Source organism: Argentina silus, assembly GCF_951799395.1.
Source record: "Argentina silus genome assembly, chromosome: 4".
NCBI classification, from domain to species: domain Eukaryota; kingdom Metazoa; phylum Chordata; class Actinopteri; order Argentiniformes; family Argentinidae; genus Argentina; species Argentina silus.
In genome coordinates this window covers 20,084,434-20,099,533 of record NC_139658.1, presented here as the reverse complement: position 1 = coordinate 20,099,533, position 15,100 = coordinate 20,084,434, and the positions used below count along the sequence as shown (strand labels likewise).

General features: G+C 45.5%; 2 protein-coding genes across 2 annotated transcripts in view; both read right to left on the bottom strand.

The window, feature by feature from the left end:
- Positions 1 to 572: 572 nt before the first annotated feature.
- rft1 (RFT1 homolog) lies at positions 573 to 5,035 on the bottom strand. The gene is made up of 10 exons (XM_083669041.1): positions 4,806 to 5,035; positions 4,525 to 4,610; positions 4,118 to 4,234; positions 3,692 to 3,983; positions 3,279 to 3,413; positions 2,627 to 2,887; positions 2,342 to 2,486; positions 2,077 to 2,182; positions 1,690 to 1,939; positions 573 to 1,475 (listed from the first exon to the last, which is right to left on the bottom strand). The coding sequence occupies exons 1-10, from the start codon at positions 4,866 to 4,868 to the stop codon at positions 1,311 to 1,313; spliced, it is 1,620 nt and encodes a 539-aa protein (XP_083525167.1). The 5' UTR covers positions 4,869 to 5,035; the 3' UTR covers positions 573 to 1,310.
- Positions 5,036 to 5,825: 790 nt separating this feature from the next.
- prkcda (protein kinase C, delta a) overlaps positions 5,826 to 15,100 on the bottom strand; it is a 16,095-nt gene continuing 6,820 nt past the window's right edge. Inside the window, exons 6-18 of the mRNA XM_083667801.1 lie at positions 13,831 to 13,862; positions 13,313 to 13,398; positions 12,366 to 12,495; positions 11,952 to 12,052; positions 11,225 to 11,324; positions 10,771 to 10,901; positions 10,360 to 10,533; positions 9,794 to 9,885; positions 7,993 to 8,055; positions 7,708 to 7,846; positions 7,265 to 7,453; positions 6,744 to 6,872; positions 5,826 to 6,639 (exon numbers count right to left, since the gene is read on the bottom strand). Of these exons, the coding sequence (XP_083523927.1) occupies positions 6,481 to 6,639; positions 6,744 to 6,872; positions 7,265 to 7,453; positions 7,708 to 7,846; positions 7,993 to 8,055; positions 9,794 to 9,885; positions 10,360 to 10,533; positions 10,771 to 10,901; positions 11,225 to 11,324; positions 11,952 to 12,052; positions 12,366 to 12,495; positions 13,313 to 13,398; positions 13,831 to 13,862 (1,525 nt within the window). The 3' untranslated portion in view covers positions 5,826 to 6,480. The remainder of the gene's footprint in view (positions 6,640 to 6,743; positions 6,873 to 7,264; positions 7,454 to 7,707; positions 7,847 to 7,992; positions 8,056 to 9,793; positions 9,886 to 10,359; positions 10,534 to 10,770; positions 10,902 to 11,224; positions 11,325 to 11,951; positions 12,053 to 12,365; positions 12,496 to 13,312; positions 13,399 to 13,830; positions 13,863 to 15,100) is intronic.

The following is a 15,100-nucleotide window of genomic DNA, read 5'->3' as shown; positions in this document are numbered from 1 at the left end:
ATTTACTCTCATCTGCCAATAGGTCAACTTCTGACGATATGTCAATATAGTATTTCTATTGTTTCTTTAGACCTGAATCTAGTAAAAAAATAAAATAATAATAAATAAATAAAATGTATGTCCATGTCCAATGGCTATTCTTCCCTGACGGACTGCAATGAAGCATATTGTCATGGGCTATATCCTATACGTTATATTTTGTTGTTGTTTTTTGTTATTTATTTTGTTTGTCAGTTTTGTTGTTGGATTACTATGCAAGTTGGACAATCAATACAAGGGACGCAGCCTGTCGCATCATTTAACATCAAATGCAGCAAAAGTGTTGCTTTGTTTTTTTCTCACACAAAGATTCGATGGAGGACTTTTCTAGCCGTGGATCGGAGCCCATCCCTCTCCTAGGGTGGGGACCAGCAAGTAGGTCTGACTGCTCCGTTTCTATGGCAACAACATCACGAAAAGCACCAAAGGATGGAGGTGGGATGGCTGTAAACTCCACCAGTAACATCCATAGAATATTTATATCAATCTGAGATTTTCTATATATTGAAAGAGGCTTTCTACCATATCGCCTGGCTTTGGTCTTTATTACATGCAGAAGTGGCCTCCAACATGATACAGTGTATTTCAGAAGAAGCCTCTAAGAACACTATTGTTACATTCATAATTGCCAAGTTATTTGACATTGCTATTACAATTATACAATATTTCCTTCACCATCATTGTCAGTGCAATAAGGATGGTCAGAGTGCACAAGCCCCTGCAGAACTATACCACATATAATGATGCTGAGAACACATACTGTACAAATAACATTGTAACAGTTTAGTCTGAGAGCTAACCATTACTTCACTGAATAAAAAATATCATGAGTTTTCATTCATCCATTTCATGTGGAAATCTAATATTTAAGTATGACCTCATACTCAAGTCTGAAAAAAATAAAAAATAAAATACAAATACAGTAAAAAAAAAAAGGTTCTTCCACCTCCCAAGAGTCTATAACAATAACAGCTTATTCTTCAAACACATACTGTACACCACAGACACACACACACGCACGCACGCACGCACGCACGCACATGTGTTAGACAGTGAGAAGTTCATTCCCAGGAGAGGTCTTCACACTGCTTTGAGACACAACCCACCAACACCATGTCAGGGTAACTCTGGAAGGCAGCTGTTTCCACATGCACTTCCAAACCAGTCTTCTCTATGATATGTCCTTCTGTCCACATGTGCCTCTCATTCTCTCACTGCCATCATAGCTGGCAGAAGGCTAGATGTCTTTATCTGCCCACTGCTGGGCAGGCTTAGGTCTGTTTCTTTGTGTAGCGGGGCAAAAGCTGAGTCCGGACAAAGTGAACTAGTTGACTTTCCGTGAGGAGGACGGTGACAAGCACACCCAGTAGACACACTGCTCCCACGGCAATGTGGACCAGCCTTAGTAACCATCCGCCATCACAACAAAACATACCCTGAAACAAGAGATTAAAGGCAGTTAGAGTGAGGAGAACTTAGAGGAGCATAACACACAGACAACAAAGAATGGTATTCACTGTAATCTCTGTAATTAAGAGAGAAACCATTGTTATTGGCTGGCATATAAACCAGTAAGAGAGAGAGCGGTGAGTGTGATTGGCTGGTAAATAAATCAGTGAGGAGCTAAGAGTGCATGTTATTGGCTAGTACCTCCGACAGGGCGGTGAGGGCTGCGCTGAGAGCAAGGACCAGCAGCAAGGTTGGGGAGGGGTGCAGGCCACGCAGTGGCCTCCATGGGCTGGCCAGGAAGTAGCGATGGATGTAGAGCAGGCTATGCAGGATGCGAAGGCCCATGTTCAAACAGTTAGCCAGGATGAAGCCAATGCTCCCTGCCCACCACGTCAACAGGTAGGACAGGAGCAGCAAAGAGACAGACAGGGCCAGCATCACCAGATTATATCTGTGGACAGACAGACAGAGACACTCAGATATCATCACTGATTAATCAATCAGAGAAACTGTGAGAGATCTCATGTGTACTGTCTAACTGTGTGTGTGTGTGTGTGTGTGTGTGTGTGTGTGTGTGTGTGCTCTCACTTGTCGACCTCCTCTTTGCTCATGGCAGCGAATACAAAGCACTCAGTCACTCCATTTATAGCCAACAGGAGTACATAAGAACTGTAGCAGCGCAAGAGGCTGGGCCCTTCAAAACAACACAACACACAAACATCACTATCAGACACAAACACACTTTCTTGCTTTTTTTCTCTCAATGATTACACAACACTTCATCACACCTCAAATAAGTTCCTTTATTTCTATACTGTATGACTGCAGTGATTTCCTTAAGTTGATGACTCACCTGTTCCGCTGCTAAGAAGAGTGCCCCCGTAGATGTCTAGTGCCAGGTGAGAGTAGGCGTATCCAAACACTGTGATGATCAGACCAATCACAAGCACCAGCTTCAGCAGGCGTTCCAGAACCTCTGCTGCTATAGCTACCTCCTCCTGCAGACCAATCAGTGTGGAGGATCAGTACCACAGCATGAGCGATCATAAGCCAGGCAAGTTTAGTTCTGATTGGCCACTCAAATGTGTTTAAATTGCAGGTTGTTAATTACATCCTATTGGTTGTCTCAAACTCTGACCTCTTTCTGATTCTTGACGTCCCGCCCCCTCTCCAGCACTTTGGCGAAGAAGACATAGAAGCTGTCCTCGATGGGCAGGAAGATGAAGCGTGCCACCATGGAGCCCAGGTTGTTGACAATGTCGTAGACACCCTGGTCCCCAAAGCTGAGCACATTCAGGAAGGTCATGACATAACGCTCCCCCTCCGTTAGGATCTGCTTCAGGAAGGACTGCTTAAAGAAGCTCCACGTCAGCCTGGCCAACGCCCAGTCAACCACTGGCTACAAACACACACAGCACCACAACAACAACACACACAGCACAATGTTACACTTCTGTAATGACCCAACATAGTATAGCGTGTACTATAGTGTACAGTGTAGTATAGTGGCCTGTAATACAGTCAGTTAGTAAGGAGTGTGTGTGTTTTCACAGCCTCTTGTGCCTACAAGATGTATTGTTCTGCTGCTCATTTTTGTAAATTTGTAAATTTGTTATTTTTGTTAATACTTGCTATTTTGTAAATTTCTTGTCAACATTTGCTATTTGTTTTTTATGTCCCATGCACCAACCTCACCAAGTCAATTTCCTGTATGTGCGAATATACTTGGCCAAATAAAAGAATTCTGATTCTGATGAGTGAGACGGGTTAGGATGCAAAGTTGTGGTTACTTCTCCATCCACTCTGGAGGGCAACAGTTCTCCGATGTGACGCAGGGGGAAGGACTCCCTCTTCGCCTCACCAGAGCCCAGGAAACGCAGGAAGTAGACAAAGTAGCACAGCACCAGGAAACCTGTGTACACAAGCTATGTAGGAGAAGCCAAGATAGTTGCCATTATCAGAGTGTCATATTTTAACTTCAATGTATGCATCCTTTTATACTTAATACAGATAATCCCACTGAGATTAAACATGTATTTTGCCTTTCTCACTTGCATGCTAAACTGACCATAGAATGTGTGTGTATTAAGGACATCATCATCCGACTTATGTCCTATGCACCAACCTCACCAAGTCAATTTCCTGTATGTGCAAATATACTTGGCCAAATAAAAGAATTCTGATTCTGATTCTGACTCCTTACCTGAGCAGCAGAGAAGATGTAGAGGCCCCACTGAGGAGCAGACACCACCAGCACCACCGTCAGAACACACTTAGCAATCATCGCTAGGCTCTCAGCCACCACCTTGAGCTTGACGAACATGTGGGCCTGAGCCAGGACCCAGAGCGGCTCAGCCAGCAGCTCCTGTACCGCGGCCAGAGCAAAGAGCCCCACGGCGGGGCCGTAGTGTGGGATAGTCTGAGGATCCGGGGCCTCCAGCAGCCACAGCCACACACAGACCAACAAGGACGCCCATAACACACCCAGAGGCAACCTGGGGGATTGAGACACGACGACACAAACACAAAATGTTAAAAGTATGTGTGTATATATAAGTGCTGACTGTATCTGTTCAATTCACACGACAGCATGTAATAGTAGCCCCTCCTAATCGTAAGGCCCACTCACGTAAGCCATAGCAGGTTAATGACCTTTCTCCAGTTGTGGTCACTCCCACCACTCAAACAGGCCCTCCTGAATGCCTCTCTGGACAAGAAGACCAGCGTAGAGTACAGCAGAGTCAGCCTACACACACACACACACACACACACACACACACACACACACACACACACACACACACACACACACACACACACACACACACACACACACACACACACACACACACACACACACACACACGTTTGGGGGTTAATTTCTTTTGCAGCAAGGACCTGGGGGGGCGGTTGCTGTATTGCAATCTTTACACCCAGAATGACCAGTGTAGCAGCACGCTATTAGGACTAGTTTCACTGCAGGGCTCAGATCAAATGACAGCAGGTGTAACTGAATACTGATTGAATGAGGCTTACCTTACATTGACTACACCAATCAGCTCTTTGGACACAAAGCGCAGCGTGAATGCATTCAGCAGGAAAGTGAGCACACGAAACATGACCTGAAATATAACCAGCCAGTTAGGACCATGTTAAGTAAGATAATAGACCAGCATAGTAGATACAATGCACACACTGCAAGGTGTAGACATTATTCTCTGTTTCTATGCGGAATAGAAACACTTTGTCATTGTTACACTCAACTGGCAACAGTAAACAGATACGTGAGCTTGTGCATCAAAGTGATCATACTTTACCTGAAGCAAGACATTATATGATGCTAGAGTGGAGGCATTCTTCAGCACATCTTGGGAACTCATTCTGAAGTCCTACGACAGGCACTTTAGTCAGCTAGATACCTGTCTATCTACCGGGTTTTGCAGTAAATGTTTATGAAGTTAAAATCCGCGTAAATGTTAGAGCCATCTAGTTTCTGGTGGCAAATACAATCACTGTAGCTCTTCGATTCCAGTCGGTTAGCGCTTGTTACATTCCACTTCCGTACACATGTATAATCGGGGTACGTCACTAATACGTCACCAGACCGGTTTTCAACCGTGATGCTGCCGCCCGGTGGCGTAGTCACCCTATCCTGAAACCATGTCGGACTATTATAGCCTACCTCAATGTTTTCAACATTGAAACAGTAAAGCTCATAGAAACATCAAGAGAACCCCATTACAGTATAATAATTCAACTCCAATATTTCATTTCGGAATAATGGGTGCGACCTACATGTGTTGATTCACTTACTTAGACAAATGTATTTGTTGTAAGTCGCTTTGGATAAAGGCATCTGCTAAATGCCATAACTGTAATGTAATTGTGCTAAGGAAAATGGAGTAGGCCCTAACTCTGTGTGTGTGTGTGTGTGTGTGTGTGTGTGTGTGTGTGCGTGCGCGCGTCTATGTGTGTTTGTATGACAGAAAAAGTTTTCACAGTGAGTTCTCAGAGTATGCAGAAACCAGAAGTAATTTTGTTCACGCCCATTTCATCACTGCATATGTGGATATGGCCATTCTAAAAACATGAGTAATGTAAACAGAATGACCGAAGACTTGGGCAGTTGATGATTTTTTATTAAGATGTAAAAGATGGAGACAGTAAAAAAAGCACATATTTAGCGCACCATTAATATACATGTTACAACAATATACATATAGATCTATATATACAGCATCTCAATGGATCCCATTCAAATCAACACATGTAGGTATTTTATCATACATAAAATGCACTTATTCACTCACACCAAAGCTGTCCCCTGTCTGTAGATGAGGGTCACATTGAAAAGCAGGGACACACGTAGTTGCTCTGTCTGAACTTGGTCTTCTTAACACTACAGTACATGGCACACACTGTCCAGTCGACGACACAAACCACAAACTCTTCACACTCGGCCAATAAAAGCCAAGGGAAACCCATGTGAGTGACCGACCAAAACGAAGGATTCAGTCAAATCCTTCCAAAAACATGTACACGAGGCGACTCACATTAAGTGAGGGTTGAGAATTGTTCGGTGTTGGTCTTTGGGACATGCAGACGACTCACTCACACCATTCTCCCCCTGCGTTGACATTCCCTGTCACAGCCCCACCACCCCAACACAATAACAAGGCATGAGGCCCACAAACACCCTGGCATGCAGACAAAACAATAACATCTATCTGTACAGAGGCCCATTCCTGTAAGTTTTACTCATATAATTTCTAAGTACCCGAGTTGGACTGTTTTTGTGCTTATATGACAGCCACACAAATACTGAACGTGGAACAGCACTCTGATTGCAGGTTTGATCACATGACAGCAGACACCTTGACAAACTGATCCTAAAACAGTAGTAATGTAACCCTGGTTTCACCCCCCTCCTCTGAACCCAGTGACCATGTCATGGAGCCCAGCGGGGAGACTGGCAGAAAGGCACCTGCCGAGTCACTTTTCCAGGAGGTGCTCCATCTCAGGGTTGATGAAGGAGAAGCCGTCGAAAGCTGCCTGGTCCATGGAGTCAATGAAGTTCTTGTCACTGTGAGAGAGGCGGGGCTTCTCACTGAGAAATTCACGGTCAAAGTTGCTGCAGTCGTTGGGGGCTTTCTGTGATTGACAGGCAGAGAGAGAAAGTGTTAAATACAACAAACGACACATCCCTGATCTCCATTGAACACTGAGCAGCCGAATTGCTTCTGTCCAGACCGTACCACTTTGGGTTTGAAGGGGGGTTCCACTTCTCTTTTTTCCAAGGCCGTCCAGCTGATAGTCTTGAAGAAGGGGTGTACACGGATATTACCCACAATGCCTAGCCTGCGAGTGGGGTCTCTTTCAAACATCTGCAGGAGATAAACACAATGAGTGAGGAATGAACATAAACACACAGGCAGATAGAAAAAATCTATGTGGAGTGTCAACACTTTACACTCAAGGGTCTGAACTGGATATCAGTAATGTGATTACTATCAGTGATTACTCTGTGGCTCAGGGGAGACTGGTGGAGGTAGAAATCAGAGGACGGGCTCATTGTAATGCATAGAATGGAATGAGGAATGTTATCAAACAATATTATTCCTCATTCCGTGCCATGCATTACAATGAGCCCGTCCTCTGATTTCTGCCTCCACCAGCCTCCACTGTGTTGTGGCTCTAACACTTGATACTTGCACAAACCTAACTTAACATAACCTAAGGGGCCATGCATTACAATGAGCCACAGGGAGGTACAGACCCTTTCCATCAGGTCCTTGGCCTCCTTGGTGATCCAGCGGGGGAAATGGGGCGTGTCCATGCGGATGGACTCAAACAGCTCGTCCTCGTCGTCACCATGGAAGGGGGACTGGCCAATCAGCATCTCGTACAGCAGCACCCCGAATGACCACCAGTCAACAGAGAAGGAGTACTTCTGTCCTAGCAGGATCTGGAACAGGTGATGTCATCACACACAGACTCAGTTAGTGACATCATCACAGAGAGCCACACACATACAGGCAGAATCAGGACAAAGGCCAAATCTTTCCTTGCTTCCTCGCCTCCTTCTCAAAACTCATTGGCGGAGAAGGTCTGAGGTTCCTCCACTCTGACCTTCTCCTCCAATGCGTTTTGAGAAGGAGGTGAGGCGAGAGGCCGCATGGGGTTTTGACATTGGACCGTGGTATCTGTGTCGTTCCTTACCTCCGGAGCGATGTAGTCTGGAGTCCCACAGAACGTAGTGGCCCGGTTCTCTCCAAACACATTCTCCTTACACATGCCAAAGTCTGCAATCTTTATATGTCCCTCATGATCCAACATCACATTATCCAACTTCAGATCCCTGAGGGAAGAAAGGCAAGAGGAGGACAGAGATGATGACTACAGTTGTGACAGTTTTATGCTGGCAGAACAAATAGTACACAGAAATGTATTGTCACAGTGTTTAGTGTTAGAATAAGCATGCCAGGTGGAGGGGCTATGGTTTACCTGTAGATGATCCCTTTGGAGTGCAGAAACTGAAGGCCACAAATGATCTCAGCAGAGTAGAACCTTGAGGGAGAGAGGAAAGAGAGAGAGATAAACTTCACTACCTGTCTGAAGACCTTGCTGGCAGATGGGTGTACCTATTGAGTTGGGAGCTGAACACTGTTGTCCCAGTAGATGTTAGGCTAGTCTGTTCAGTCCATGGCTGAATTATTGAGGAGGACATTTGTATAGTGTGGTACTGAGAGGGGACAGGTGAACAATGCCTTCATACTCTGTAACCTGAGAGCAGCACTTTGGCTCCCAGCCACCGCTGAGGGATTAGTCTATCTCTGACCAGCTCCTCTTTTCATCTCTGAGGAGAAACAGATTGGGCCTTGGCAGGCGGGGGAGCAGCACTGTTTAGGCTTGTATGGTAGTTGGTGACTGATTGTGATTGACTGACTGACAGGGAGTGGGCTTTGTCCAGGCAGCTCTCCTCTGACTTTCATACTAACTTACAGTATGATCTCACTCACACACACACACACATAGACACACACACACACACACACACACACACACACACATACACATACACACACACACGTAAACACACAGCGCAACAATTTATGTCAACTTCGATAGCTCTAATTCAGAGGAGCCATTGAAGAGTCCAACCAAAACACAGATAGTGAGTTAATAAGTTATTAAGGGTGTGTAAATGGCTTCTATTGTTCAGTGTTTAAAGAATGGTGTGTTTAGGGGTTGCCGCCTGTCTCTGTGGCACTGGGTTAAGAGGTTAGCAGCAGTCATGAGATGAACAGGCCCATTGTGCTCTCTGATAGTGGGTTCACTGGAAACCCAGCAGTCCAGACTCTGCCCAGGGAAAAATATTGCATAACTAGGAAACCAAACCCAGGAGACTTTCCACTCTTCACTGCCAGCTTGTGCAGGGGAATACACACATAATGTACTGCACTGTACACATACAGACACACATACAGACACACACACACATGGATGCCCATGCACACGCACACGCACACACGCACACGCACACGCACACAGGCACACAGGCACACACACACACACACACACACACACACACACACACACACAGCATTTGGTTAATGAATAATACTGAGAGAGAAGGAGGGAGTCCCAATCAATACCCCTGCTCCCTCTCTCATTCTCTCTCTCCATCTCTCTCTCTCTCTCTCTCTCTCTCTCTCTCTCAGGAGTAACTGTAATAGCTGTGAGGACAGTGGGTGCCCAGGCTGGATCGGGTGTCCCTGGCATCAGTGTAGAAGTGAACGTCTGCTGTCATCTCACCTGTCCTGGGCACAGAGAGGAAGCAGGCTCCTAACAGCTCAACACCAGTCAGGTTAACACTCACTCAGTCATTCACATGGGCTCAGTGGTAACACGACTGTCTCTGTACCTGTTCTGCTTTTTCACTTCTAATAAACTGTATCTATACTCGTATAGTCTTTCTCTGAATTCAAAAAAAGAGGAAATTAGTCTTTCTCTGAGGAGATCCCTGCTGAGTGATGGATGGAAATGAGATACAAACACAGACACAGACCCAAACACAGACACACTTAGCACGGCTGATCTCTCCTTACAAGGCCCGCATCACACACGCCCTCACACACACATACACACACATAATATTTGCTTTATGGGTGTCTGGTTTCTGTCAGAGCATTGTTGGTGTATATGCCGCTGTGTGTGATCTGTATGTGTGTGTGTGATTAATGGTGGCATTAGGGATGTGTGTTTATACATGTCTGTGTGTGTCTGTGTGACTGGCAGTACTCACGTGGCTCTGTACAGTTCAAAACGTCCCTTCTCTTGAATGTGGAACATCAGGTCTCCCCCATTCAGGTACTCCATCACAAAGAACAGATGCTCCTGTGGATAGCCCTTTCACAGTCAGCCGACATGGGACATACAGTACAGTACAACTGCTACCCTGCACAATTAGATGTCTGCTTCCAAGACACAGACAGAGCCAAAAGCCTGGACTGAATCTCACCTTCAATGATGACTCACTCTCCTGGGCTTAGAAACATAAGAAGGCTCAGTTGGTAGAGCATGGCGCTAGCAAACACTAAGGTTGTGGGTTTGTTTCCCACTGGGACCATATATATACACAAAACATTTATTCACTCACTGTGCTGTAAATCGCTTTGGATAAAAGTGTCAGCTAAATGGCCTACTGTCAATGGCATATACAGAGTACTAGAAAGAAGGGGGTTGTTCACATTGTCTAGGGAACAGGGGAGTGTGTGTGTGTGTGTGTGTTTGTGTGTGTGTGTGTGTGTGTGTGTGTGTGTGTGGGTGTGTGTGTGTGTGTGTGTAGGGGAGAGAGAGAGGGAGGGTTACCTTGGTCTGGAAGGTGGAGTAGAGGTGTGTGAGGAAGGGGTTGTCCCAGGCCAGGGCCAGTACTCTCTTCTCCACCATGGTACACTCCACATCGTCATCCATCAGAACCACATCCTTCTTCAGAGCTTTCACTGCAAAATACTCCCCTTGACCTTTCAACTCTGCCAGGAGAACCTAGGGACAGAGCAGGGGGGTGGGGGGTGGGGGGGAGGGGAGGGAAAGGGGGAAGGGAGAGAATGCAATAGAAGAGAAGAGAAAAATAGAGAAGAGAAGAGAAGAGACAGGTGACATGATTAGAAACTCACTCTAAGAAACTCTGTTGTCTGTTGTGTCTGTACTGGGGGTCCTGAGTGTCTGCTGTTAACTATTACCATGTGGTGGTCTACTGTACCATGTGGTGGTCTACTGTACCTTGCCAAAGCTGCCCTTGCCCAGGACCTTATGGAAGATGAAGTTGTCCACGTTGATGTGGGTCAGGTGGGTGAGGCGAGGGGGGGGGCGCGGGCTGGACCCCTCCCACAGCCTGCCATAGGGGGTGCCATCTGGACCACAGACAATAATTTATTAGTCGTTGTTGTCGTCGTTGTCATCATCATCATCATCAATCATCATCATCAACATCATCATCATCATCATCACCAATCATCATCATCATCACCATACTGGTCACATCCCATTGTATCCAAACCATTACAACTGATGTGTGATGTATTATTGAACATAACATGAAGACACAACACACACACACACACACATTGCACACACACGCTAACACACACACACACACACACACACACACACACACACACACACACACACACACACACACACACACACACACACACACACACACACACACACTGACCATTGACATCCAGACCAGTGGTACTGTTCCTAGAAACCTCCTCATAGACCCCAATATCAGGCAGGCTTGGCAGGTTTGGGTCTGAGCGCCGGGTGGATTTCTGAAAAACGGACAGAGGGAGAGAGAAAAAGTTAGGGGGGCGGGGGGTAACAATTACATATTCCTCTTCCAACACTATTCCATTTTCACACCAGTGACAGATGCAGGAGACGTACGACTAACACCCAGCCAGAGTGTTGTAACTGGCTGGGACTCTTCCAGTAAGACCCTAAAATAATGGTTATCAATACTTTTCTACCTAATGCTGTTCAAAAGAGACGCCAGATGATCCGTTTCAGTACAGTAAGACCATAGTAATAACTTGATAGTTACTTGATAGATTAATATAGTCATTTTAGTTTAAACTACATATCATTTGAGTGTCTCAGGCAACACAGTTTTTTAGTGTACTGTTGAAACAGAGGAACATACAGTAATAGAGAGTATTACAGTTGGTGGAACCAGAAGAACCACAACAAGCCCGTCTTCATGTCCTTAAACACACCCGGGCAAGCAGCTCAGATTCCCATACAGATACAGGCAGATCTGGATCAAGTGACACAAACACACAGATGTCTGTCACCACTCTCACACACACACACACACGCAGGCACGCAGGCACGCAGGCACGCAGGCACGCAGGCACGCACACACACCCAGCACAAAGACACATACTACAGGAACTCACCTGGGTGACTTGTGTAAGTGCTTCAGCTAGTAGTTTCTGATTGATTCCGCATAGGTTGGCCACTTTATCCTGACATTTATGATGGACATTCATGGCACAATCTACAAAAGAAAAGAAAGCTCAGTTATAGACACAGAAACATAATATATATAAGCCATTTAGCTGACGCTTTCATCCAAAGGGACTTACATTGCAGTGAGCGCATACATTTTTCAGTATATATTGTGCCAGTGGGAATCAAACCCACAACCTAAGCGTTGTTAGCGCCATGCTCTACCGACTGAGCCACAGAGGACAGCACACAGCACGCACGCACGCACACACGCGCGAGCACACACACACGCGCGCGCACACACACACACACACACACACACACACACACACACACACACACACACACACACGATTACCTACCCTCACACTTGAGGCCCTGTTTGACAAGGCCCCAGAGCAAACTTCCACAATGGTCACAGAAGGTAGGGCTCATGAAGTTGTGGTTCTTGAAGCGGTGCGGCATGTCGATGTTGAAGCGCTCCTTCTGAAACTGTGGAGGACACACACTCAAGACGTCAACGCTGAGACCCAGCGGTGCCAGCAGGACCCCTCTGGTCCTGGGCCACTTCAAAGCCCTGCGCACCTGCCTCATCTCTCTCTCTCTCTCTCTCTCTCTCCCTCTCTTTCTCTATCGTCCTGTTCCTTCTTTCTCCTGTCTGTAATGTCAGTAGGGTCCACAGACTGACAGACACTCTCACTCTTTGTCTGTTCTCCTGCTGTCGCTCTCTCTCTCCCTCTCTCTCTCTCTCTCTCCCTCTCTCTCTCTCTCTCTCTCCCTCTCTCTCTCTCTCTCTCCCTCTCTCTCTCTCTCTCTCTCTCCCTCTCTCCCTCTCTCTCTCTCTCTCTCTCTCTCTCTCTCTCTCTCCCTCTTGGGCTTCTTTTAAGACACTCTCTCAGTCAGAACACACCCATTCTCACCTACCCCGCCTCAAATCTTCTGTAATCCCCACCCCCTGTTTCATCCCGGTGTGTGTGTGTGTGTGTGTGTGTGTGTGTGTGTGTGTGTGTGTGATTGGAGATGCCAACACATTTCCACATACTGTAACCCTGGTCCCCTCTATTGATTGAAATACTGAATATTGATTGGGCACAGCAAACAACCTCTTTTAATGGTCTCCTGCACCTTAGTTCCTGGTCTGATTGATGCCTCTGACCCTCTAACACAGTTAATGACATCACAGCCATTGTTCACGTTGTGAAAGGTGATTCTCACCAGTTTAATCAATGGAACTTACACACGGTTACACACTGACCAGCAAACAGGAATAGAAGACTATTGGTTAATATAACAAGGTAGTGCCACTTACTACTGTGTCCCGGCTGTTTGCGGCCGTGCCCGTACACCGGCCGATGATTTTGTCGATGCATTTCTTGTGGATAGCCGCATTGCATTCTGGGAATGGAAGGGAAAGGAAATACTATTTATTCTACACCTTGATGGTTAGATGCTAAGTGGTATTCTTGGGACGACCCTACCCTTAACCCTAACTTTAACCCCAATCTTAACCTTTACCCTTACCCTTCCCTAACCATAACCTAACCATAATCCCTACCAAACACTTAACCCTTACCGTACCTTAACCATTTTAAAATTGCAACTTCAATTGTGTGACGTCAGAATCGTGCTGTCCCAAGGATCCCACTTAGCATTTACCCACCTTGATGTTTGACAGCAGGTAAACACACTTCATACAGGCAGGTATCTGAGGCAGTCCAGCCTATGTTCACTGAAGATGTGTCATGTTTCTGTGTGGTGTGTGTACTGTGTGTACAGTAGGGTATTAATAGTTCAGATGTTCAAATGTTCGGTTATTTGTACACTTACGTCGGCATTTGTAACCTTGCTTGTTGAGACCCCTGTAGGAGACAAATGAAAAGGAATGAAAGAAGCGTGTTCATTTCCTGAGGAGGGTCAGTCTACCTCTGATCAAGAGCTGCTAACAATGATGGCTGATGGGTTGAGAATGGGTCGCTGATTGATCGTTTGTTGTGATAATGAACTGAAGCCACTTGGTGGTGTTAATGGGTCAGTACTTCATCTCTACGGCTACTTCACTTTCTCTGGAGAGCAGGACAAAGGCTTACACACACACACACACACACACACACACACACACACACACACACACACACACACACACACACACACACACACACACAAGACAAGCAGAAACTACAGTACTGCAGTATTTGAATAGAAAGTATTAACCCAAATTAGATGACAGAGGAGACTGCAGAATCTGTGCTGATTTTGAAGTATATAAGTACATATACGTATTGTGTTGCTGAAGTATTTCCCCACAATGTAGGAACTCTGACCCGCTCAGACCTTAACACTGGGTCTAAAGTTGGGAAGATATAAAGAGATATTTTGGTGTGTTTTTTCTAGAAGATTGCTTTGTCCCTAGAGAACACCTTATCTCTACAGACTGGAAAAGGGTGGAGAGAGACAGTTGCCTGGACGTCAGTACTCCTGCACCCAAATTCTGGAACTCAATCACCCCCCCCACCCCCCTTCTCACACACACACACACACACACACACACACACACACGAACACACGCACACGCACGCACACACATATCTGGACATTCCACTTTTTATCTTAGATTTTAGTTTTTTTAGATTTGACTTATTCATTATTTGTTTGTTTTTTTCTGTACAGTGTCTTTGGATCCATAGAAAGGTGCTTAAAATACAGTGTATTATTATTATTAGTAATAGCAGTAGCAGTAGCAGTAGCAGTAGGAGTGGTAGTGGTAGTGGTAGTGCTAGTGGTGGTAGTAGTAATAGTAGTAGTAGTAGTAATAGTAGTAGTAGTAGTAGTAGTAGTAGTAGTAGTAGTAGTAGTAGTAGTAGTAATAGTAGTAGTAGTAGTAGTAGTAATAGTAGTAGTAGTAGTAGTAGTAGTAGTAGTAGTAGTATTAGTAGCAGTAGCAGTAGCAGTAATAGTAATAGTAGTAGTAGTAGTAGTAATAGTAATAGTAGTAGTAGTAGTAGTAGTAGTAGTAGTAATAGTAGTAGTAGTAGTAGTACTAGTAGCAGTAACAGTAGCAGTAGTAGTAGCAGTAGCAGTAGCAGTAGTAGTAGCAGTA

Coding starts and splice junctions, on each gene's coding strand:
- rft1 (XM_083669041.1), bottom strand. CDS start 4,868: ATGAGTTCCCAAGATGTGCTGAAGAATGCCTCCACTCTAGCATCATAT. Junction 4,611..4,805: donor CATATAATGTCTTGCTTCAG/GTAAAGTATGAT, acceptor GTTATATTTCAG/GTCATGTTTCGTGTGCTCAC. Junction 3,984..4,117: donor ATTAACCTGCTATGGCTTAC/GTGAGTGGGCCT, acceptor TCAATCCCCCAG/GTTGCCTCTGGGTGTGTTAT.